Source organism: Dromaius novaehollandiae, chromosome 2, assembly GCF_036370855.1.
Source record: "Dromaius novaehollandiae isolate bDroNov1 chromosome 2, bDroNov1.hap1, whole genome shotgun sequence".
Lineage (NCBI taxonomy): Eukaryota > Metazoa > Chordata > Aves > Casuariiformes > Dromaiidae > Dromaius > Dromaius novaehollandiae.
In genome coordinates, this window is record NC_088099.1 from 43175836 (window position 1) to 43201470 (window position 25635).

The 25635-nt window shown below is 37.2% G+C and overlaps 1 protein-coding gene across 1 annotated transcript in view; it reads left to right on the forward strand.

The window, feature by feature from the left end:
* AGMO (alkylglycerol monooxygenase) overlaps window positions 1–25635 on the forward strand; it is a 196988-nt gene that overhangs the window by 101850 nt on the left and 69503 nt on the right. Inside the window, exons 6-12 of the mRNA XM_064506346.1 lie at window positions 2199–2265; window positions 3861–3926; window positions 4034–4113; window positions 5266–5400; window positions 5878–5994; window positions 14061–14143; window positions 15298–15403. Coding sequence (XP_064362416.1) covers window positions 2199–2265; window positions 3861–3926; window positions 4034–4113; window positions 5266–5400; window positions 5878–5994; window positions 14061–14143; window positions 15298–15403 — 654 coding nt within the window. The remainder of the gene's footprint in view (window positions 1–2198; window positions 2266–3860; window positions 3927–4033; window positions 4114–5265; window positions 5401–5877; window positions 5995–14060; window positions 14144–15297; window positions 15404–25635) is intronic.

Below are 25635 nucleotides of genomic sequence, written 5' to 3' on the forward strand. Positions count from 1 at the left end.
TTAATCAACTAGGTATTGAAGACTTGAAAGGCCTTCATTTTGAAGACATTTTATTATAATTCACCTTTAGGCTAAAAGTGAAGACTGCCATCATTGGTGTTTCCCTAGAACAGGTTTGCTTTATTTTCACAAAGAGTGTTTAAATATTGAGCCAAAAAAAATTGAAACCAAGCAGAACAAAGTTAGGTGTGGTCTAATAGATAAATCACTGCTCTCTCAGGTGCTGGGCTGCAGTTCAGTCCAAGACATTTGACTCAGATTAAATTAATTTAGTGGTCACATCTCACATAGTTTTAAACAGTGGGATTTTCTGCTTGAGAGAGGAGGGAAATGGAGCTAGCATGGATGACAAATAGTTTCTCACCTTTAGGTGGTCTTTTCAGGCTTTAAGTTGTTTTGAAGCAGAACTGAGAAATACAAACAGTCCTACTTATGTTGTCCTTGGCTTCTGAGCTAAACAAAACAAAACAAAACAAACTTGTCTCAGTATTTTGGTTTTCGAGACAGCATGTGCAGGATTTTGAGACAGAGGCTGCAAATGTTAGGATTCTCTCTATCGGAAGAGGCTACTCATTTCTATACTGCTTTAATTACAGAAGTGCTCTCCTCAAGCTATTAATTAGAAATTCTTTTGAGCTATTTTTAAAAAAATGCATAAAAGGTTTGTATTACTCTTTTCACAATATTTGCCTGATTGTAGAGAGTTAAATACATCTGAAGAATGTCCCTTTTGAACCCAGATCTCTTTTCACTTTCACAAATGTGAGTTTAAACAGAAATGGAACTGGCATATTCGATGACCTTAGTCTGTAAATCTTACATGAATAAAAATCCTTGTATATTTTATTGAGATGAATGGGCCTGTTCTCATGAATAATGACTGTATGTTTACCTACTTAATTTGTTATCTGCCAACTTTATCTCGATTATGATATTATAGATCACCCATTTCAGCAGCATGAATATTATAATTACTCATTGGATTCTGTAAAGGACAAAGTGGTAGTTTCTGGGTTTGTTTCTTGTAGTCTAGGACTTTTATTTAGCTTTATATATTTTTTTTAATTGCAAGACACTATGGTCATAATAATCAGACTTGGCAAACATACCATGTTAGGCTATATTTCTGAACACACGTTCATTTTGTTCATATAGTGACTATGTCTATTTGTGATTTATGTTTTTGTGATTGGAATTAAGCCATGGTTGCATTGCCATTAGAACTGTATTTGAGCACTGTCTACCCGGCAACGCTTGTTAGACTTGATTAGCTGTGGGTATACACAAACTTCTATACTGGCTTTCTGCTGGCTCTATAATACATGAGAAAGCCTAATTTAGCCTAATTTAACCTTGCTGATACAAAGTTAACTCATCAGCGTTTTCTCGAATGCCTGAATCATCAGGGCAACTAATCAACACTTTCTGTCATTTTTGATACGATACTAAAAGGCTTAAAGCAGGATTTCCTCTGTTGTTGAACTGTTGTCTTAGGTCATAGCTCCACCATAACTTTATGCAGAGCTAAGCTGCCTTGACTACTTTCTTCTTATGCCTCTGACTCATGCCAATGTGAGTGTTTGTGGCCATGTGTTGGGTCAGATTAAGGAACTGATCCAGTTAAACTAAGGTAAAAAAACAAACAAACAAACAAAAAAACCCTAGTTTTAACTTGCATCAGTTCCCTAATCAGGTTTTTGCATTACTATATTTATGGTGGGATAAAGGAAGGGTATCCGTAGAAGGAACAAGCAGTTGAAGGCACTGAAACAGGAAACTGTTTCTTTTCAGGTCAGTGCCATCCCTTTGCTGAAGTAAAGTGTTTACAGAACTAGGATGTTAGAGTTGCACAGTATCCCAAGCAGTACCAATGGATACAAGTAAAAAATGTGAGTGAATGGATCTGTAAAGGATCATGAACTGATAATGAAAATAATTAAGGAAGTGTACTGCTGGATCAAAAAGAAATTCAATTTTTAACTTGCATTTTACTCAATTTCACTTTTTTCATGAAAATTCTACTAGCAGTCAGTAGCTCAGTGAAATGATTTGGGCAAAAAACTGGCATACTGTTGTATTTGTGCAGTTCTGTACAGAAGATAAGCATCCTCTTTAGGTCTGTCCTCCCCCGCTTTTTCTCATTTCTTCTTGAGTTTGTAAAGTATTTTCAAATTCATTTAGAGATTACTTTTTTTAAGGTTATCACCAACCTTGGGCCTCTGGAGTTCATTCTTAATACTCCAAGTCATCACAGAGTCCATCATGGTAAGCAGAATATGACCTCTAATTCCCCAGTGTGCTTTTTCTCATGGTATTGTAATAATAAAACAAAGTTAAAATGAGAATTGTATTTTAGTTTTATTGTGAGATTTCAAGTTTTGGTCATTGCTGCGGAAAAATAGTCATCGTTCTGTTAGAAGTCTCACAGCATTTTTTTAAAAAAATACTTTTTTATAATTTAAGTTCAATTTTTAAACCTTTACATCTGAGCTTAATTGAGCAGAGATCAGACTTGGATAATTTGAAATAATTTGCAGCTTTTGAACAAAACTTTTCAATATTTGTAAATATGAAGAGAGTGATAGAAAAATGTATCATCCTTCCCTGATTGCTAAAATGTAATAATCTTGTCAGTCTTTAATAGATGCTCTTGCCCTTCAAATTCAAGCAATGAATATGGTTTTCTTTTGAAAGAAGAGCTGTTAAATGTTTTAGTGTAATTTGGTTTCAATTGACTGAATTATTGAAAAATCTCACTGTGCACCTGTACAATATGACTGATATGACTTTTTATCAATATTCAGAGGCACTAAAGACTGTACTGCATATCTAAATTGGGTTAATAACTCCACTGCATTGTGAAAGATGTCATGAACATATGTGGGGAATAAAGTTGGGCTCCATGGATGCTATTGGCTCATTCAGTGGGCATCTTGTAAAGAGCAAAGATAGCAAGTAGAAAAGTAATAGGGAGATGGAGATAATTTGAAACAGACTCAAATACAGTTATATGTACAGAGGATGTTATTAATATTTATTATATCCTCCATGTGTAAAGTGTTTATGGCACTGCGTAGACTTTTAAAAAAGGCTGGGGTGCTGTAAGTGTCTAATCCTTAAAATTTGCACAAGTACTGGTAATCCTGGAGGGAGACACTCTGCTCTTATTTGCTCTGCTGTAAATCCAAAGTAATCCTCCTAGCCTGATCCTCATCTGAGTTGCACAGAATCACTCCAGAGCTGATCAAGTGTTGTACAGAATCGCTCCAGAGAAACCCTGCAAACTTCGCAATATGTAATCAATGGGTTTTTTTGCTTACATTGCTGATAGGATAGCTCATATTCAAATGTGTTTCCTATAAAGTACATAGACGGATCAATTTTCCTCTCACTGAAGTTAATAATAATGAAGGCAGGATCAGACATATGGCATAGAGGATATGCAGAGACAGCTGAAAGCCATTAATGAGAAGACTGCGCATAAATGTATTTGGCATATATTTTGTTAGGTATAAATTGATTCACCTGAGCTGATTTTTATTGTTTGCCTTTTAATATTCCTTTATAAATATATTGTAGCTAAATTAACTCTCCAGTGAATCCTTTAGTTTCATAAAAAGTTTGGGAATGACAAGTTTGATTTGTATATTTGTACTTGAGTAGTAAGAGTAATAAGCATAGTGCAAGAGATTTTATAGATGGCTATGGAGTGGTAGGTTAGCTGCCTTTTAAATTTATTTTAAGATTAAAAAATGATGCTAACAGTGAAGGCTCCCCTTCATAATTCAGTTGCATTTTCTAGAATTCATATATACCTTTTAATATATGCAATTACTGATCTCTAAATGATTTTATTATAGGAAGAAATCCTTACTGCATTGACAAAAATTATGGTGGCACACTCATTATTTGGGACAGGATATTTGGTAAGTAAAAAAACTGTTCTCCCTTATAATTAGTTTGTATGGCAAACAAAAATTCTTGTACTCTAGATTTGATTGCTCTTTTTTTCTTTTTGTTTTTCTTCCATCAGGAACATTTGAGGCAGAAGATGCTAAAGTTGTATATGGCTTAACACAGCCAGTAAATTCATTTGAGCCTATCCTGCTCCAGGTGCTATAGTTTGTTTCAGTGACTCTGGTATCTTCAACAGGCACTCATCAACAGACACTATGTTAGGCACAGTGGAGGCCACCCATGCGTTGATGTGCAGTCAGCCAACTATTTTATCAGTATTTCATTACAAAACAGCTATTTCTTACATACCAATTTCAGTGTTCTTGCACACGTAAAATGTTTGGTTCTACTGACTGCAATGAACACATGCAGAGCATGTAAAGCCATCATGAAAATATTACCTAATTTCAGTGGAGATATAACAGGCTAGTGATATATTTATCCACTGAATGATGTCCATTTTACCATGCAAAGAGCAATATGCAGGGAAGCACAGACATCAACTATATTTCACCCATTGTTTATGTCTTCTCTAAATATTGCTATTTCATAAATAATCCCATGGTACAATATCTTTCCTTTGTTATCTATTCTGCATATTGGCTGTTCAAGATATCCTGGAATTATTTGTGTTGACAGCATTATACAACAGCCATCATGGTTTCAACAAAAGCTGTGGAACAGTTCAGATAAAGTTAAAAAAAGGGGGAAATAAAGTACTTAGTGTGGTGCTTCTTAGGTTTCTTTGTCCTTTGGCTTTACTTCAATTGAAGAAAAATTCCCTGTAAAATCCTCAGGTACTGAGGATTATTGAAGTTTCCATTTGCTTTTCATAGCTGTTCACCCAAGCAATTATCTCAAAGAATGAGAAATTCTGTCTGAAGAGGTGTCTGAGCTGTAGTGGGGAAGGATGGCTACAGTCTATGCGATCATACCCGTATTAGTCAGAAACTAGGCACTTTAGGTATTGATAGTGTGTCGTGCCATGGCCCCAATTACCAAATCCTAGTTTAAAATTATCATAAGTATAACTGTACAAAACACTGTTAAACACTCTGGACTGGTTTCAGGAGAGACTAATTTTCCTTTGGGCAGATGTCATCATAATCCTCACTATAAAACAAGGGCCTGATATGGCTCCTGCCTAGTTCAGTCAGGTTTTCTGAACTTCTGACTGTCTTCATTTCCTTTTAATTTGTTACAGACTTTGAAAAAAATGTACTTGAAAGCTAAGAAGAGAGTAAAGTATAATGTTTTACTAAATTTTATTTTACTAACAATGAAAAATTACTTGCTCTTTTTTCACAGTTACGTCCCTTGGCTCATATTTGGAACACGTTTTGGGCCACACCTGGATTCTGCAATAAGCTTTCTGTCTTATTCAAAGGGCCAGGCTGGGGACCAGGCAAACCTAGACTTGGCCTTCCTGAGGAAATCCCAGTGGTAAATAGTACATGCAGAGGCTTTCAGTTTTATGTAATTTACTTGGACCTCTTAATGCTACTGGATCAATGTTAAAAACTCTACACATGCTATTTTAAATTAGCAAATTAGCAGTCATAAAGCATAGGGGAAGATGAAATGGGAACAGAAACTGAAGGAAATGAGTGTTTTAGCTATGTTTTTCCTTTTTAGTTAAAGGAAAAAATACATCTTTTCATCATTCATTTACTAAAAAATTTTCAAAATTGTTCTATAGAAGAAGGTTGTTTCTCTTTTTCTTTTAGCTGTGAACATGCACACACATGGGTAAACTCTATCTTACATTAAATGGTATGTATGTGTTTGATAGCAGATTATCTTTGTGCAGTTATCCGCATGCCTTAATCTTTCTTGTGTTTGCAATTATAAAGAATGCTAAAGAGTAACAGGCAAGAGCAAATCACTGTTGAACACTATTATCTGTTTTGCTTTATACAGATCACTGGGAAAGAGATTCCCTACAACCCAAGTGTACCCGCCTATCTTAATTGCTATGCAGTAGTACATTTTGCTGTAATAATGGACTTGTATCTTGACCTGCTTGCTACAGTGACTGTAAGTAACGCCTGCCTTTATGAGATTGTTAGATGCAAGTATTGCCCGCACTTTAAAAGGAAGATTGTAAAGGAACATGAGTCTTGTGGCACTTGCAAGTGGGAAGCTTGGTGTGAGCATGAGTTCAGAGCTAGAGGAGCACTGCCTCCAAGCAAAAACCTTCCTCCAGCCTCTAACATATAACAACATTAATACAAATACAGCAACGAGAGGCAGGTATTTATCACCTTGTGTTTAGGCAGATGGGGTTGCTCTGGTAACCTGATGCGATTACCCTGTGGGTGTACTAGACAGTCTCTGAAGCTGTACCCTGAGGTCATCTCTGCATGTAAGAAGCGAGACGTTAACTGCTGCTGCAGCTTTCCACCTTTGACAACTTCAGCGTCTGGCTAAGGGTCCTACAGTACCTGTCATACATCTAAAAATCAAGTCTCTTTTGCATGTCTGAATGTGGTTATCCATTAATGATTCCAAAGCCATTTGAAGGCTTGCAGAAATCTCATCCAAATATGGAAGTTGTGGTCTTCTGGCTCAGATGTTCTTCTTATGCTCCCTGGTGTGAAAGATGGGAGACGGACTGTGTGTGCAATAATTTCTTGGGACACATGTGGCAACAAGCTTATAGCAGCTCTGTATATACAAGCCACTATGGCTTTTTTTTTTTTTTTTTTTAGGTTAGATGTGTCCTGCATAGCAGGAGAATGATGCAATTTTTGAGAAAAGTTTAAAGAGTAAGTATTGTATGTAGCATTCCTATATAATACATATAAAATCTGAGGACAAGGAATTAAACCAAAGGTTGGGATAAATATCTACAATGTATACAAGATGCGCAGTACACACAACTGCCAATGTTCATACATTGCGAAAAGTGTCTGAAAGATTTCAAGATATGTTTCTGGACCCTTTTATACCACCAGCAAGTCTCATTTACCCAGGAATCTAGCTTTTTTACTGGGTTACTGTTGCTTTCTGCAAGAACTGAGGAGATCACTTATGAGTTTCTTCCTATTTTTTATTTTCTATTTTCTTCATTTTCTGGTCTTGGAAGAAAAATGGATAGTCCAAATTATTTTCTCTACTGATAACTGCAGCTATTTAAGAATAAGTAATAAGGGAAGATAGAAGATGCAGAAGGGAAACCTCCTGAAGATCCACCATTTATGAACTTATAGGAGCAAAACAAGTAGAAAATTCTCCGCACAAAACTGTGGTGTAATAAGGTAGTAAGGATAAGGAGGAGAGCACAGGGGACGAGCAGCACCTCATCTCAGGATATAAACCTTCAGCGTGGGTGTAGAGAGTCTGATCCCCAGGCTGAGATCCAGGATTGCTCTGCAGTGCAGTGGGGAAGCTGTCATGAGAAGGAAGCTTGTGTATGAATAACTTTACTTGGCAAAATCTTTCTTCAATATCAGTTTTCCACTACACTGAATTATGAAATGTCTATGGATACAAGTGGAACTTTCTGTCTGGCTATGAATTATGTCATGACTGTGGCATAGCTCCATAAATGGAGAGAGCTAACTGTTTTCCTCATTTTTAGTATAAGTTCCATTTCATAATAGCAATAAGACACAGCACACAGCTATTACATTTCTCAGGTGATTACAGTTGCTCAGTGTTTGGTCTCATGCCCTGCAGAAGTGTCAAGTTTCTCTATATGCAAAAAGCAACCATATACCTTCAGTCTGAATGACCTACATTTAACTTAAGAGCAAAACAAGAAAGAGCAAATATATATATCTTCCACAAGAGACAGCATACAGTGTTTATTTTTTATATAGCAATCTGCATTACATCCAGAAAATAAAAATTACCTCTGAGCTCTGCACATCCAGCTCTCATCCAAAGCTCATTGAACTAATGGGAGTTGGATCAATCCCAGAGAGAGTGCTAGGAGTGTAAAACTGCAGTACATTCAAAGCAAAAGTCTCATAGTTTCAGAGCTGCATGTATCGCATAAATCAAAGTCAACTGTACCTTAAACACATTTTGGAGTGCCTTTCTATTGTTGATAGATACTGTAAAACTTACTATCTGTGCCTATAATGCCATGAGTATCTGAGCAGTTTCAGTTAGATAAAAGCAAATGTTGAAATAGAATAGGTCTTTTGAAAGTTGGGAACACAATGAATACATCCATTCAAGAGGACATCACGGGGTAGTATGTGTGGCATATTGCTAAGAATTCACACATTTTTAGGAGTTTTCAGTTAAAATAAAATGCATACAAAGACACCTAACAATTTCCGTAGTATTGTATTAGCACTCCGCTTTTGAATATCAAAAGCGAATGATATATAACAGTGGGGCATCTGTTAAATTATGAAATGTGCTGACATCTTTCATAGCAGTTTGTCTGAAACTCTGAGCGCACCAGGATGAGAAAATACATTTGTATTACTCTTCAAAAAGAATAAAGCAATATAAAGTCCTTTGAAATGTGAAAGTGAGTTTGGAAACTTTTGATTCTCATCTAAATAAACATTCAATTGGAATGGCGTATTTCCTTGGTTTAAATGAATTATTTCTTCTTTACTAAAAAAAACATGCTGTGGTAATCTGTTGATTACAAAGCAGTGTAAACGTCTTCCCAAAGTTCCATAACCCCTTTTTTTAAAGCTCCAAGAATTTTTAAAGCTTTCAATGAAACCAAAATCCAACAGAAATATTTTTTTCTGTTCAACTGCAGCCAATAACCACATTGCAAATTTGTGGCTGACTTGTAGCTGAGGAACCTGCTGTGGTCCCACAGGCTTCTCTGTTTATACAAATACTCCAGTATATAAATACTCATTTATTTTATATACACATGCATGCATATAATGTTTAAGTGGAATAAGGATGCTAGACTAACTAAGGTGTAAAAGGCACATTCTTTTCACACTGCAGCTTGCAGCATGAAGATTTAATATATGATGTTTAGTTTAGTGATATAATCCACTGACTATTTTGTTGATTTTGGTAGAGTAATGCCTAGAAAATGAATGCCTCAGCTGCCAGCATCCACTTCATGGGGTGATACAAGTTTGAAAGTAAATAAAAGAATCAAGAGAGTATGTAACTATACCGCTGGAACTGTAAAGATAAAGTTAAAGAAGCAAACTAATAAGTAGATACTTATGCTGTATGACTGGTTTTCTAAAAGTTGTTATCCCCAAATGGCATCATACTGCATTTCACCACAGATTTCTTGGTAACCCATGACTAGGAGCCCAAATGAGGGAACACATTTTTTGCTGTATGGAGCAGCTTGAGTGTGGCACATATCTACAGTGAAGGATTACATATACCTTCTACCTACATAGTTGCCAGCAATATTGATGCTTTACCATTCATCACTCCAGAGGATTTTGGAAGGGGAAGGCGGGAATACTGTACTCAGTCTTCTTCTGACATTACAATGATGTGCACTTGTGTGAGTCTTACAATAATGCTAGTTTGCAAATAACTGTGATCTGCAGGTTGTACTTCTAGATCCCTCCAGTCCTTCACATTCTGGGCCACAGACTGTATTGGACCATGATAAGGTCTATGAATGGATACCTTTCAAAACGATATGGTTCAAGTAGGAGAGTTTTTGAAATAAAATAAACATTGACCTGAAAAAACAGAATCTGAAAAACAGACAGGATCATACCTGGCTCAGGTAGTTATTGATACCCAAGAATCTCATATATAATTTTAACTCAGAGGCTAAAGGCCTATTTATATTTGACTGTTTTTCCTGAATTGTAAGATTGCTTCAGTTCTTTTTTCTGCTTTTGTGAAATTACATTGAAATGTATTTACCAGTTTTTGCTGGAAATTGAGTACCATCCCTGTTAAAAACAGAATTACAATTTATTGATGTCCTTTCAAATTCTTCATCTACATTTTTTTCTTCCTTTGTTAGAGAAATGTGCGGAGTGAAATGGTAACTCCAGGCTCCAATTTTGCACCTGTTAGAAAAACTGTTTGAGTTTGCGAAATGACACTCTAAATACTTGTATTCACTCCTTTTTTTGTGGAGAGAAAGCTTTAATCTGAATTACAATATTGATGTGTCACTGATATCAAGTTAATCATTTTGTCAAGGTCCATCAACAGAGAATAATAAAAGTTAATATTGCAAAATCTTTTGGAAGGAAGTTAATATTGCAAAATCTTTTGGAAGGGAGACGTGTTTCCTGAAAAGATGCTAATTTCAAAAGAATCATTTTTTTTCTTACTCTTTTAGAAATGGCTATTAATTTTTTTAACAAAGAAAAAAATTCAGTAGAAGTTATGAAAGAAAACAGCAGTAAAATTATGGCAGAAAAGTTCTGTTTTGGAGCAGTGTTTTCATCGCTGATATTTAAATCCATTCCTTATTTTAGGGACCTTACTCTCTAGACTTCCTTTCTAGCTAATGGCAAAAAAATAGGATCATTCGGAAAGCACTCTCAACTGATTACAGAGGGAGCTTAGGTTAATAACAGGCTTTTAGGCTCTTCACTTAAGGTACTTAAAGGTAGGTAGAATGAATCAGCATCTTAGTTTTCTGAAACTAGAATCATAAGGAAACCCAGCTGCCTAGACCTTGGTGGCTGTTTGTCTAATGCTAACCACCTAGGAAACTCTGAGAAGGGAGCAAAGTCTGAAATCATGCAGCTCTTTTGAACTGGAAGTTGGCATACCTGTATTTATTCAGAGTAGGATCTTCAAAGCTGGATCATTACGTGAAGACAAAGATTAATGTTATTTCGCTCAAAACCATTGCAGAGATCACTCCTTTTCTATAAAATGTGATTTTAACCTTATTGTTAGGTATCAATTAGATTACTTCCTCAAAGTTTGGGTTTTGTGTTCAGTTCTCTTTGTTGTCTAAGGGGGAGAGTCTGTACGAGCCAGTCCATTGTGCAAAAACACAAAGCAAAATAAGACCCACCTGGCCAGAAGGAGTGAGTGCAAGAGGAAGTATGATTCTCCAACTTAAAAGTGAGGACAACTTCTAAGGAGAAAAGAGTGCTGAATTCCAGTCCCAGTTCCCTGGAAAATTTCAATATCTGACAAGTAACAGTCATTGAATAATGTATCAAAACATTTCTAAGATGTTTATGGGTGAGTTCCCTTATCTCTGTGCCAGATCATGTTTTTCCTTGCTTGCTTTTCTTCAGTACTTGATTTCTTTTGCATGACCCAGTTTCTACAGGAAGATGAAGTAGAAGTTGAACTTAGTGTGGCTATTTCTGAACCCTGTATAATACAGGGCAGCTTTTCCAAGTTGAATTTGGTAAGCGTCTCATCCGCTCTTGTCACATCTGGTGAGCAGCATTTGGTGAATGGAGGCCGCATATGCATCTAGATGGAAGTGCCAGAATTAGGGGCTTGGTCCAGCCTGTGGTATTTGGGCTGCCCGATCTTACACCCCACAGATGCACCAACCACCCCAACATCCCTCCAGCTCGCAGCCAGGGTAAAGCATAGATGGGGTACCAGTAGTTCTAGAAGACTGAGCAGACTCACTGTCTATATGAAGAATTTTACTCTGCTTTGAACTAAAGGTTAGCGACATGCCTGATCTACTGAGCTAGGTCAGACGGTTGGTTGTCGCCACTTGGTCCTGCTGTCTTGCTGGAGGCCAGAGGACCTCACAGGGCCTGCATCCTGCTACAAGGCCCAAGAGAGCACAGACCTTGGCTCAGGGGGTCCGCTGGATAGGTCTCCCCTGGACATACTATGCTCGAACAGCCAATGGGGCAGACAAGCAAAACTGTCCCCACTCTTGTAGTAGACATGCCGTGTCAAATCTGGTTAATGTGTGGTTGACCTGTTTCCCTGCTCAGGCCAGAGCCACATCGGTGGCAGTCGTTGGGACCGCCACCATGCCCATATATTGAAAGATTGCCAGTGGGCCAATGGCTTGAGGGGGGACTGGGATGCCTTTTTGCAAGCCAATTGGGTCCCCCTTTTACTGTCGAAGATTGAAAGGATACTTTGATAGGGTGGAGGCAACTACTAGTTGCCACCATCACACTGGGGACAGCTGTGCCATTATTTCCCCTGGTAGGGGTATCCGGCGGGACCATGAGGAGGTGTCACAGCCGATTCGAGCTCAGTTGGTAACTAAGAGAGTCATAGTTACTCCTGCCACAAGCAGTTTAAGAACTACTCATGTTATTAAACACAAGTACAGTCTATAGCTGATTTTTACAAGAAAAAAAGAGCTCTATCGAAAAATTACATTGCTTCAAAAAAAAGTCTTCACATTAACAATGGAAGGTCTTTTAAACTTAGAATAGCTGTGAGATTTTCTGAACATACAAGCTCAACTTTTCAAAAAGAGCTCCCTCAATTTAATCTTTTATTGCCGTATTTAAAAACCTATAGATAGAGTTTGCAAATGCCTTCCAAGTGATACAGACCTTGACCAAGGAGTATACCCCAGTCAAAGCATGCCTGCTTTCTTGACTTAAACAGGAGTCTCAGAACAGAACTGCTGTAGTGACTCATACCAGGATTCATCTAGCTCAATTTTCTGTCTCCTGTGGTGGCCAAGAGCAGATGTCTAGGGGAAGAGTATAAAAAATGGTTAGAGTATCCTTTTTCTAGGTCTATCTAGATGATAATCATCAGTTTAAGGTTTTGTAAGTTTATCACCATGAAGGATGGAACTGATTGCATATATAGTAGTTTTTTTGCAGTAATGATTTTGATCAATCCTGAGATAAATGCATGCAACAGAGCAGCTTGACAGCTGTCATTTGTGACAAGTGTGCTCTGGCTTTTAAATTAGTTAGGCTGTTGTTTAGCTCTTTCATTGCTGAGATTCTGTTTTCTTTGTTTAATAACCGTTTGTTCAGGATATCCAAGTAGGTGCTTGTGATTCTTCAGTAAAACAGCAGAACCCTACCCAGCCAGAGTGTGTGGTTTGATGTGTTTTGCAAACGTGGGCACCGTGAGTTCACACAGCTGTAAAACTTGAGAATATCCTCCTGCGGCCTCCCACACTCACAGATACTTACCTTAGATCTCTTTGAGAGGTAGGGGCCACCACTGAAGGAAGGTGGGCATGTCACTGAGTGGGATTTATGAAATCAAGCCTCTAAGCAGACATACATAGATTTTTATTTTCTCCCAGCACCTGCAGTCTTGAAGTGCAAGATGCTATTCCTAAACCCTATTGCTATTCAAACTAAAAAGATTCCTATAATTCAGCAAGATCCACTACTTTTGTTTGCATTTTTTTGTTATTTTTAGGTGAAAAAACAAAGGCTGTTCAAAACTAATATTTGAAAGGAAGTAAGGGAGGTAACACGAAAACTGATTAAATATTTGATTTTCATAGGCAGCTGTGTAGAATATAAAAGATGATTTAATAAATGAAAAAAAATTTCAAACTTTACAATGTAAAGTATTTCTTTTTCTCTGAATGTTGTTTATATCATTTAAATGTAAATTGTAAGCATATAAATCCTCATGCTACTATTCATCTGAATACTAACACACATGTTAGTGTTTAAAAAGTGTTTAAAAAGTGTTTTAAGTCTGATTGAAGTCAATGGCATGAGTTGAAGTGTTTTGCTGTATTGAGAACCAGTGTCCAGTTGTCATGAAAGGAAGATATTAATTTTGTTTCTTGTTAAAGTATGGTTATATTGCCACATCATGCAACTTCTTATTCTCAAGAATGTATTGTTTTCTATATGCCTTGGGATTCATAGGTGGCAATTTTAAAGACATGGTTATGTGAGATGAAGAAGAAGAGCCGGGCTGCAGTGATTTTTAGTTAGAAATAAGATTGTCCCCTCTTGGGTAGAGACATGAGGGAATCAAATAACTTCAGGAAAATACATAGTACAAAAAAGAAGTATCTTAGGAATTATTTTGGAAATACAGCGTTCAACAGACAATAGAATGGTTATTCTGGATAAGTGAGATATCCAGAGCAGGTATTTTTGTTGCAAAATTCAGAGTAACATATTACTGTAAAAGCAGACACTAACATGACTCAGTGAGGAAGCTGAAGGTATGGTGCTGTTAAAATTCAGTTTTTCTTCAGAAAATTACCCAAAATGAATAATTTGTCTCCTTTTTAACAGATGTTATCACAGGGAACTGTTCTCCTGAGAATTGGTGTTATGATTCTGTCCCTGACTTCTTTTGGATTACTTTTGGAGAACAGGCAAGATATAAAACATGTCTTTTTCTTCTCTTGTTATATATTATTTATTTTTATATTGAAAATCTCAAGTGTGTCAAAAATTATATTGATAATGAAATACAGTTACACTTTGCCATTCGCACTGCTAGCTATTAACTAGAACAGGATATACAAGTAGACAATCCCTACAACCAGGAGTGTTCCTGTAGCAATTAGTGGCCCTATCTACATTCTGTGGAGAAAAGTTAGGGGATGGGTTACTCCTCTCCCCCCTTGTGCCTGTGTTTCTTGGGTGCCCATGTCTGGTGTCAGGACACTGGCCTGCCAGTGTGGCCTGCAGATTCTGTCCCAAGACTGGGACTGCATGTGTAGTCTGCCAGTCCCAGGGAGCAGGCCATAGGTGTTTGATAGTGCCCTTAGTAGGTAAGAGTAGACTCAGACACGTGCGAAGGACAGTGTGGCCTTAAAAGTTCAGTAGCTGATAGTCCCCTAAAAGCTCTCTGAAGACTATATCTGATCAGTATGGATTCATACCAGACTGCATATTGAGGATTATGCCAACCCAGTAAGAGGAGGTTACTCAGGATGGGTGCTGTGAGCCTACAAAAGAGTGAATAGCAGCTCCAGTTTTTTTACAGAGAAAGTATTTGCCCTGCCAGAAGAGAAATGTAGAATAGAATCTTGCTTTAAGACTGAAGTGGCAGTCCTCCTCTTTGCACATATTATCCATTATGTTTTCAGAAATAATACCTTTCATTGGTATGTATGGAATGGTTTGTTTCAGGATAGGTGAAAATAGCTGGGTGATGTTTATTGTTTATAATCATATTGGGTAATAATGTGAATGAGCAAAAATTTACAGAACTAGAACAATGAAAAATATTGTGAACTATTCACCTAGCAGTTTTCCTAACTATTGTCATTTTTGAGATTAAAAGACAACAGTTAAATTTAGATGTTTGTGTGAGTTCATATATATTTTGTGATTGGGTGTGTGTATTCTCACCTCCAGCAAATTCAGTGTTATAACTCCAAATAAGGTTCATACTAAAAAACTTAACTGCAAGGTGAGTAGGTGTAAGTGCAGGACATCACTGGCTATTTCTATATTCTAACATGTCACTGAAGTTAAAAAAGAAGAAAACACATTAATTTGAATTACTCCTTATTTCTAGGCCCAAAGCAGGAATTTTGGAAATCATTCGCTGCTTCATCTTCTTAGGTATATACAAACTTGGCTACTTAAGGAATCCATTTTCTTTCTTGAACTATTCGTATGAGGTAAGACATTTATTCTGAAGCACCTATGCTGAAGACACTAGAAATATTTTCTTTCAGAAAAAAAAGCAATAATTCTATCAGTGCAAAACATTAGATATTGATATTATACTCCCTTATTTTTTATTACAGTAGTGACTAGAATATTGCATTTTTTCTTACCTCTTTGTTTTTCACTTTTTATAATTTATTTTTAAAAAAGTATTGGGTTTGGTTACATGGATGCTAACTTACATTTTAAAAAGTCAGGAAAGTAAATTTTTACCCTTCATTGCAAAAATAATTTATCAATGGCTATATGCTTTGAAAGGAATACCAGTAAGGTGCTGCTGAATTTGAATTAACTAACTCACCTTTCACTGAGACAAATCTGAAAATGTTTGGAGGCTGGGAGAGTCTTAAATATCAAATATTTTTTCTGCGCTCATACTATGCCTCAGGGATACACTTTCAGCAACGGACAGAGATGGGCCACTGGACTAAACAGACCTTTAGTCTGATCAAGATTGCTGCTTTTGTGGTCTTAGGACACCTTTTTATGCTGTTTGTGACTTTTGCTTTTTTACCAACGCTTTTTTTTTTTAATACAGTTGATATTTCATACTAAAATAATTCTTTTAATGTGATCTGATTTGAAGGAAACTGAATCATTAGTATGATTCCGATCCAGATAACGTTCCTAAGCTACATAGCACTGGTTATCAGCAAGGTTGGTTACCAGCAAGGTTATGAAAAGTTTGCTAGACTAGTAGAACAGTCATCAAAAAGTTACCTTTTGGCCTAAAAATAGAAAAAAAAAAATAAAAACAATAAAGATCAAAGCTTACCTCTGTTAGTGGTGGAATTCAAAGTGGTTCCATTGACTTCAAGACAGTTGCACAGTTTGTAGCAACTGATGACTTTCCTAATTGGATATGTCTGGTAATGCTGCTGAGATCAGGCAACAGCAGAATGGAAAAATACCTTACACTACTGTGGGTCGTATTTTTTTGTCTTTTTCCCTGTATAAGGTGCAATAATTATTAGACATAATTCTAGTCAAAACTGTTTTAAATTTGTTTCTTATTGTTATATTGTCAAAGCCTTGGTTTGTAAACCAAAGAGTTTTTTAATTCCTTTGATAAGAATCTGCCAGAACCATAGCAAATATTTTAAGGATTTTATTTGGATAAGTATCATTTGAAAAATGTTTTTAGTTCTTACTGGGTAGCCTATTACAATAGATAGGCTTGAAGCAAAGAATATAATTGATAATTAATTCCAAAGCCTTGGGCTATAGCTGTCTGACCTGAAATACTCCGGTATTCTAATTGAACTCATGAGACAGTTATATGTAAAAGTATACCATCTAAATTTCAAAAAATGTTTCATAGATTTACCTTTCTGAGATGTGTGTAGATATGTGTGAATGTATAAATAAAACTAAGAAATGAGTAGGGGTAAAATATTTAAGTTGTAATTCCTGTTGTTTGAAGGTAACTGTACATTGTCCTGTTCTATCGTGAAGAAGAAGAAAAAATTACATGGTTCTTATTCTTTTCTTTACATATATGTCATTAAAATATTATCTTCTTTGCTATCTCTAGTTCTTCCCTATCTTATTTTGTTCTCCTTTCTTCCGTTTAGTGTTTTAGTCCCTTATTTTACACTGGCTAGGTGGTCATTGTTAACAAGAAACAAGAACAGCTTGCTCACATTTTCTTTGAAATTCTAAAAGAACAGATGTCCTCCAAATCATTTGCTATCAGTCAGACCAGAATAGACGATGCTTCTGAACAGTGCAAAAATATCAGCAGCAAAGACTTGTTTTTTATCAGAAATCAGCAAGTTTGTGATGATGACTTTCAGGGGTTCCCCATCTTGGTATAAAAGATTTACCATTGTGGGTTTTGCTCTCAATGCATTATACAGTTTCTGGATTGACAGTAGGACTGCTGTCAAGAGTGGTAGTATTGCTATAATGGAATTTATGATAACAATTACTGTGCAAAGGGAAACTGATGAAGATCATCAACTCTTGTTGAAAAGTCTTCAAATGTTAATATTTTCTCATCACCACTGACCTGATCCTTTTGGTCCACCAATGACCAGAAAGTAAAAAAAAAAAAAAAAAAAATTCCAGAAATTAGATTTAAAATTTGACCTAAAAATTGTCTCTGAGTAACATTCAAAAGGGTTATCTCTCCTTCCTAATTAAGTATAATGATGTAGGTAACTTTGAACATCTTGTGAGGTCCATATCTCTCATATGCAAAATTATCCTTTGTTTCTGCCACATTTTTCTTAGCAATTTTTATCTGCTTGCTTTTCAACTCTCTGTGCTCCTTCATTCTATTTCTCTTTTAAAACCACTTACAATTTTTGAGAAGTATAAATTAAACCATTTATTTAATCTTTTTTTCCCACATGTACGTGTTCCCAGGCTTTTGTATTCACCTAGATTGAATGTATCCACTTTGATCTACATCTTAATGTTATATTTTTCATACTCATAATCTATAATATACTTAAATACTGTACACCTTACATCGAAAATGTTGCAGCATTATGAAATAAATATTTCTGTAGTAATCCAATATTCATGACTGGTAGGGAAGAAACTACCACATGACGTAAAACAACTTATGTAGATTCAGTTCTTGGTCTGTAAATTATGCCTTTTAGGGCACTTACTTAAGGATAAAGAATAATAAACTGCAAGAGGCATGATGGCACTATTCAGTGTGTCTGTAACTTAACAAATAATTCTTTCTCAACATTCTTAAGTTAATGGTATACCTTGGAGCAGATAAGTGCAAGACTAATTTTGCCATAGATCATTTATCATGTTGAATCGTTGGTGAAAAATTGTGAGACTCCTGTTTGTACATATGGTCTTTCTTGTGACTGTATTTCCTGTGTTCCTATTTCTCATGAATATTTTAGAAGTAGCAGATAAGATTTAAGAAGCATATATTCTAGCAGAATTATCTGCAGGGCATTCTGACTAGTAAAATTAGGTGACCTAAAGTCTGAATTGTTGTTAAGTAAATTGGCCCAGCATGGACTTTGCTAAAGGTGCGGTTTTGTAATCAGCTTAGACTGATCCAAGAGTAGAGTTCCACAACATACAATGAATCAAATAAATTCAGTGCTGCCAGCAATTTTTCCTGTTCCTAGTCTGGCGTTCCTGCTGCTTTCTGCTATTTTAGTGAAGGTTTCTGCTATTTGGGTGAGTAAAGGGACTCATACAAAGGTCTGACAATTGTCAGAGCTACTTCATGTGAAGAAGACCTGGGTGAAAGCTAGGAGGAAAAGAGAGAAGAGAGGAGAGGCAGCTAGAGAGTAATGAAGCAGAAGAGAAGAGCAGGGGGGAAGGAGGAAAGAGGGAGTTAGCCCTCCCCGTTTTGCCATTGATTCAGCTCAGGTGTCAGTGAAAAAAGTAGCAATTCCACTGGGAGTAGCAGTTCTGACCTCTCCCTCTAGCCTGTTACACTCACTGCACAGCCTATTTGGCTTAGCTGGCTGGTCCAACAAATTCAGCCCAAAAAGGTAAGTTTTCCTTTGGATCAGTGAGCTGATGCATCTTGCTGTGAAGCTAGAAAGATTCCAAGTGCCCAGGGAAGGGGAAGTAAAACTCAGTTACAGGTGGGTAAGAAAGAAGAACGACTGCTTTTAGTAAAGGTGCAATCTTAGGTTAATACAGGTGTCAATTCATCCACACTCTCATAACAACAACATTGTATCTATCAATAGTCTGAAATTATGTTTTAGGGAATGTGGTTATCAGTCTTGGTTCCATATGCAAATTATGTTCTTTTTCTAATCATTTAATGATATTGTTCTCCCCACTATTGCATATGAGGTCCTTCCAGAAGTTACATTCCTGAGGGATCTCCTGCAGTATTCCTTCCTTCTCCAAACAAGACAATAATCTGAAGATATCAGAGTTAGAACAGTAATCTTTTTTCTTACGGGAAGTGGAACAATACATTTTCCTCAGAGTGTGTATTGTATTCTTGGTGCTGTGTGTATTTGATATTCATGGTTTAGGCCAAAAAAGCAGTCTGCTTTTTCAGGGGAAGGGGGAGGAGAGGGGATGGTGATGTTTGAGGCAATTTTTAGGGTTTCTTTTTTTCTTTCTCAGGGTCAGGTTAGGTGACCTGTGGCATGGCTCTGGTGATGTTTTCCTTACAGGTGAGCTCTATCCTGGACTGCTGATCCTAAGGACCCGGGCTGACATCCTCATCTTCACTTTGTAGCTTTGGGAGATTGCTTTGTAGCTTGGGTGGAGATCACTGAACATGCTGATGATAATAGCAGAGATACTATATTTGACTGGATGTAGGCAGTAAGTTGAGGAGATAATAGGTTTCTCTGCATTTTTTGAGGAGCTGAGCTGCCACATCCTATACTAGTTAGAGTTTTCCGCAAGCTGATTACTTCATGTCTGTGTAATGTGATGATTGTGTGTAGTACTAAAGCCAAATCATTTTCTGTCAGATTGGTTTTGGAGTGTCCTAACCACCTGGAGGTAGTAGAAAACATTGCTTGTGTGTTCAGCTATGTGACAGTTCAGCAGGCACAATACGTAAAAATAAATCTGTGATGATGCTGCACCTCTTCAAAGCGTTTCCATTCAGATGCTCAGGTTTGGCATCAGCCCACATATTCCATGAGCTGATTTTGGTCTAGCACCCGCTGTTATTTGACAGTAGTACTAATGAGGAGTAAGTAGAAATGAGAGCCATTGACATGTTGTTGGAAGTCTTGTCTAAAATAATTTCAGCAGCTCTCGTAGTGGCTGTAGCTCAGTACTGAGAAGGGCTTTTAAACTCAGTGGCTGTGAGTGAGAGAGCTGGAGGAAGAAATACAGATTTCTATTTTGATGTGCTTTTTTATCTTTTACCATTGTTTCGCCTAAGGTGTTGTATCTGAGAGCAGAAAATCTCTTCACCCAGCCTCAGGTGATTTTCTTTTTTTTGAATAAGTGCACTGCATCTTCCTGTGCTACCTGGCTGTGAAAGGATCAGCAGTCATATATTTATTTACAGGTAGGAAGGATGAAGATCTAGGACAACTTTCAGAGGAGAAAAGAGAGAAAAAGAGAGGGAATGTGTACACATGATATTTTAAATGAAGTACCTGTTTTCTTTTTCATTTTGCATGGGCATACCTTGCACTAGAAACAGCCAACTTTGGAAAGTATACAAAGTCTTATGCTGCAGAGTATAATTCAGCCCTTCACTAATGAGAGCAGAAATGAACTTCATTGTGGTCAAGTTATTTATCTACTCCTCCAGAGTATCTAGACGCTACAGGTGCAGCTGGTACAAACGTATTTGCAGACAGTATTCTGTACTAAATGGACTGCTTCTCTGATCTTCAATGTAATTCTTGTATTTCTTACTAGTAGGTCAGCTAATTTGTCTGGATAAAATATATAATATCTCTTTATTAAAGAACTGATTTGCACTGCACTCTGCGTTCCACAGCAGTCCCTCTTAAAGTGATATATTGCCACATGACTTATTTCTTCTTTCATCATGAAAAGACTTGCTGTTACCTCACTTGTTGCTTAGCGTAATTTACCAGCATCAGAATACTGACTTATGAGTATTGACTTAAAACAAACATTTACTCATAAGGACTTATTTCCACATCAACGACAGTTTTCTGCTCTGTAGCATTTTTTCCTTGGTTGCTCATTGTGATCATCTGTGCCACATTTCAAAGAGCAGCGTACCCTGTATTTGGTTTCCATTAAGGTGAGAGCTCCGTGCCCTGTACTGTGATTTATGACCTCAGCATTTATGCAGTCTCTGTGTCCTAACTAGGTTGGCTGGTGTATTCGAAATGTATTTTAGAAATGAAGCTGGGGATGGAAGGAACCTCTGCCACCTCATGATAAAAAGCCTTGTCAACACACATGGAATTAAACAAACACAAGTTGTAATCTTTATTTTCTATGTTAGCTTCATTCAGAAAAGCCTGCTGTACCATGCACTGTATCCCATGGACTGAACTTTTAATATTCCTGACAACCGCCCTAAGGGGAATAATGTCCCTTAGAAAAAGTCACAGTAAAATCTGGCAGTAGATTAAGTTAGTTTCCACTTAGGTGTGACAGCATAGTCATTACTGATTTTAGACTTAGCCAGCTTGAGAGTCGGCTTCACCACCGTCAACTAAAGACTATGATGTATAGTTCCAGATGCTCTGGCCAATTGACCGTAAAATTGCTCTGCATTTCTGGCAGAGCAGCCAAGCTGGAGCTTTTAAAATCTCCACTCCCCGAGGTCGACACCCTCCCCCCTCTGCTTAAAAGCTGCTCATTATTCTTCTTCTGCCCGCTGATCTTAGCAAAAGAAAAACTTCTGGAATCAATTAGAAGTGTCTGCACTTGATGAGATTTGCACGTGAGTTCGGAATTGCGAGGCTTTGATAGTGTCAGCCAACAGCTGCAGTTTCAGGTGGTAAAACCGGGGAAGGAATTTTCCAGGGTTTATTTACAATCATAAAATAAAACAAAAATCAAGACAAGTTGGAAACCATCTAATGTGTCGTTAAAATGAAGTCTGAATTGGATTATGTATTTATTTTGTCTGAAAAAAGTAAACCAGTGGTTTATTGTCAGGATCTTTTCAATTACCTTGCAATTATTAAGCGGTATGGAGTGGTTGTAATAAAATGCAAGCTACAGGCTGCGTGCTGTAGTTTTAGCAATAAAAGAGGCATCTGCTATTACTTTTGTCACTTTAATTGCTTGACAAGACAAGGAGGTAGTCATACTTAATACAAATCAGAAGCATGTTGTCAAAGATGAATCAAAAATGGTACTCTGAAGATACAAAATGTATATTCCCACGTACTATCTAAAAATTTTGCATTTCTTTTTCAGTGCCTGCTAAATAGGTAGCTAGAAAGGTACCATTCACATTGATAACTGTGAAGTTTATTTTCTGACCCTTCTTAGCCCAAAGCAGTTAGCAATTGGCATGTATCTCTATGTGATCATTTCAAAGGTAAGAGCCATGCCAAATGAAATAATTAATGTTCAGTTACATATTTGTGAAAGAGTCTTCATAAAAATGAAATCGTGCCATTTCACACACATCGTCAGTAATTTGCAATTCTGATTTATTTGGTTCATAGCTCTGAGCATCATTTTCCTAAAAGTTACCAGTGTTACAAACCCTATATTATCAAACTGCAATTTCTCTTTTACCTGATAATAACACATGGATAATAATAGAAATCTTGTTTAAACTGATGAATGGTTTCACCAATGCTAATCGCTAGTGAAAACTCCAGGAGCAGAGTATTATCTGACAATTTTGTTAAGGCATATATTTGCTTCATATCTGGATTTAGACATCAGGAATTATGCAGAATTAATCCAGAGAAGATGGGTCTTCTTTCCAAAGAAAAATTACTCTACAGAATCATTTAAAAATTTTTGTCACTCTAGAGAGAAGTAAAATATTGGCTTAAAAAAAAGGACTGAATTCTTTAATGTTCATTTCAGAATATTCAGATCAGAAGGAAGTATTCTCCAGAAAATTATCTTGTGCAGAAAGTCATTTTGTCAAAAAAAATCCCACCACCACCACCAACAAAAAAAATCAATCATAGCATAAAATATTACCACTATTTCTTTGAATAAAATCATAAGTATTTGTCTTTGGGAGTAGTGGTGCTACGAGATTTTAATTAAGAAGTTACTGGTATATTGAAAAGATTTTTTTTATTTTAATATGTAAGCATAAAACTTGCATCTCTTTCATTTCAGTAGTCCTTGCAATTTTTTAAAAATTGTAGTTCAATCAGAATAGTAGCAGGAAATAACTGATAACCCTTCCCAGCACACAAACAGTAAGTCGATAAAATAGCCATTTTTTTCTAGCAACTCTCCTTGCACTGTTCCCTAAAAGCCAGTTATTTGAGGTATTTTAGACCTAGCCAGAACTAGGTGCAGCGAGGAAGTTCTTGGAGAACGCCTTGTTAGCAGGATTAGTCGCTCATGTGTGCATGGAGGCGTCTCTGCACCAAGACACGGCCAGCGGTGGGGTAAATGGGAGTGAGAGGCAGGCGCGCAGCCCGGCCCCGGTTGTGTGGGTTGTGGAGGTGAGCTGCAAAGGCGCTCAGCACACTCATTTTCCGTGTGCTTGACAGAAGCCAGCGCTTGCTGATCGGTGTATACTGTTCCTGTCCGCTTTATATTCAAAGTCGATTTAAAGTTACGGTGCAGTGTAAAGCAAATTGCAAACTCTAAGAGACAGAGGCAAGGGTAAGGCGAGTGAAAGCTACATCCTACATGGAAGACGCTGGTCTGCTTGCCAAGGTTTCATGCCGGCGCCCGCACGGGGAGAGGCAGGAGATAGCAATGCAGGCACCAGGCGGTGTCCCCGGCCCCACGGGCGTCGGGCGGTGTGTCCAACGTCTGCTGAACACCGCGGACTTGAAGCCTTCCAGCCCCATGGCACCCAGTGTGCCGTAGATATCTTTAACCTTCTCACCTGCACGTATGTGTTTATTAGGACTACCTGATATTGGAAATTAGTAGCTTTCTTGCCAAAAGCAGATAATCTGCCACCAAAGCTATTACAACTGGCAGGTGTGAATTGTCATGTCCTTAAAGAGAGGAGAGGGAGCTGTGCCTGTATTCCCAGGAAGGCAGATGGCTTAGTTTGGATTTTGCCCTCTGTATGACACACAGAGGGACTGAATTACTTTTTTAGGAGATGACAGCTTTAATTAAGCTAGCTATCTCTGATGTGGAATAAATCGGGGTTTGGCGGATACAAGGTGACCACAAAGAACCAGACTAGTATTTAAAGCATTTTGGATATTTTTGTCTCACAAGATTTAAATAGAGAAAACCCAAATGTAAGCAAAGCATTGGGTTACCAATTCGCACGTGTTGCAAGGGCGATGGAGGTGCAAGATTCTTCTTCCCATATTATCCCATCCCGTTTTTGTAGTCATGAGCAGAACATGGCAGCTGTGGAAATGCAGCATTTCTGGAATAAAATGGCTTTGGGAGACCCACAGAACAAGGCTGTGACATAAGCCATAGGAGAGCCCAATCAATACCTATATTTGGGAAAGCAAAGATCAACTTAAAATATTCTATAAAGAATTTGAATAGAATTAGTGATTGAAAGCATTTTTTTCCTTTCACACAGTCTGTCTTTTCAGAAGCTTGTTATGAACAACAAAGAAAGAGAAACACAGTACAAGTCAAATGACTGTGTGTCTGCTAACAGCACCTGAAATAACCACAGAGCCTAAAAGCTATTTCATGACATCTGGGCAGCTGCATGTGAAATTCTAACCAGCCGGTCCCTCTTGTCTAAAGTGGGCTATAGATCAATACGATAAAATCAAGCCATTATCTGTTCTGTGATTTATTTTTTACTACTGCCTTGTTGTGTCATTCCTTTGTATGAGTTCTGTTTTCTGTGATGTTTAAAGTCAGGAAATGTAGAGAAAGCAACAATGCTATATTTATCTTTATATTTGGATATTACACAAGGAAAAGAAAATGTTTCCTTTTCCTGCCAATGCCAAATAAAAATTGCCTGATGAAAGAAGAGTAACAAATGCTGTGTTTAACAACTGATTCCCAAATGCAGAACACACAAAACACTTTGTATGTTTAAAAGTTGGAAATAGGTGTTATGGGGGAAAAAAAGTGTATATTAAGCTGTAGTTATCACTTGAGACATAGGCAAAATAATGCAGTAACCCCCTATGGAGTCTGGGAGTGATCACATCTGTCCTGACAGAATTAGTTTGGTTTATCTTCATGTGGAGCCCATGAAATGCCCAGGATAGATTGTTTATTTTGCTGATTAAAAGGTAATACACAGTTGAAAATGCCTGGGTTTAGTTTGAACATTTTAGATTTTATGAAGAAAAGGATGCTGTATTTTGTCTTTAGCTATTACCCGAAGTCATTGCACATCTGCATATGACTATAAATCTGTGGTACATATTGATTTCTCTTCTCATTGGCTTCAGATATGTTGGCTACCAAGAATAGTCAGATAATAGGTAACAATGAAAAGTGGTGATTAAGCAGGATGTTAAGAAACAAAATCTGGCAATTAACTGCATTGTTTTATATCTACATATCCCTATACCTGTCTCCTTTTTCTCCTTTGTCTGCAAACAACCTAGTTGGATTATAAAATTGCAGGGCAAATACCAATCTTGTGTATATACGAAAGTGCCTACCACACTTCTATGTG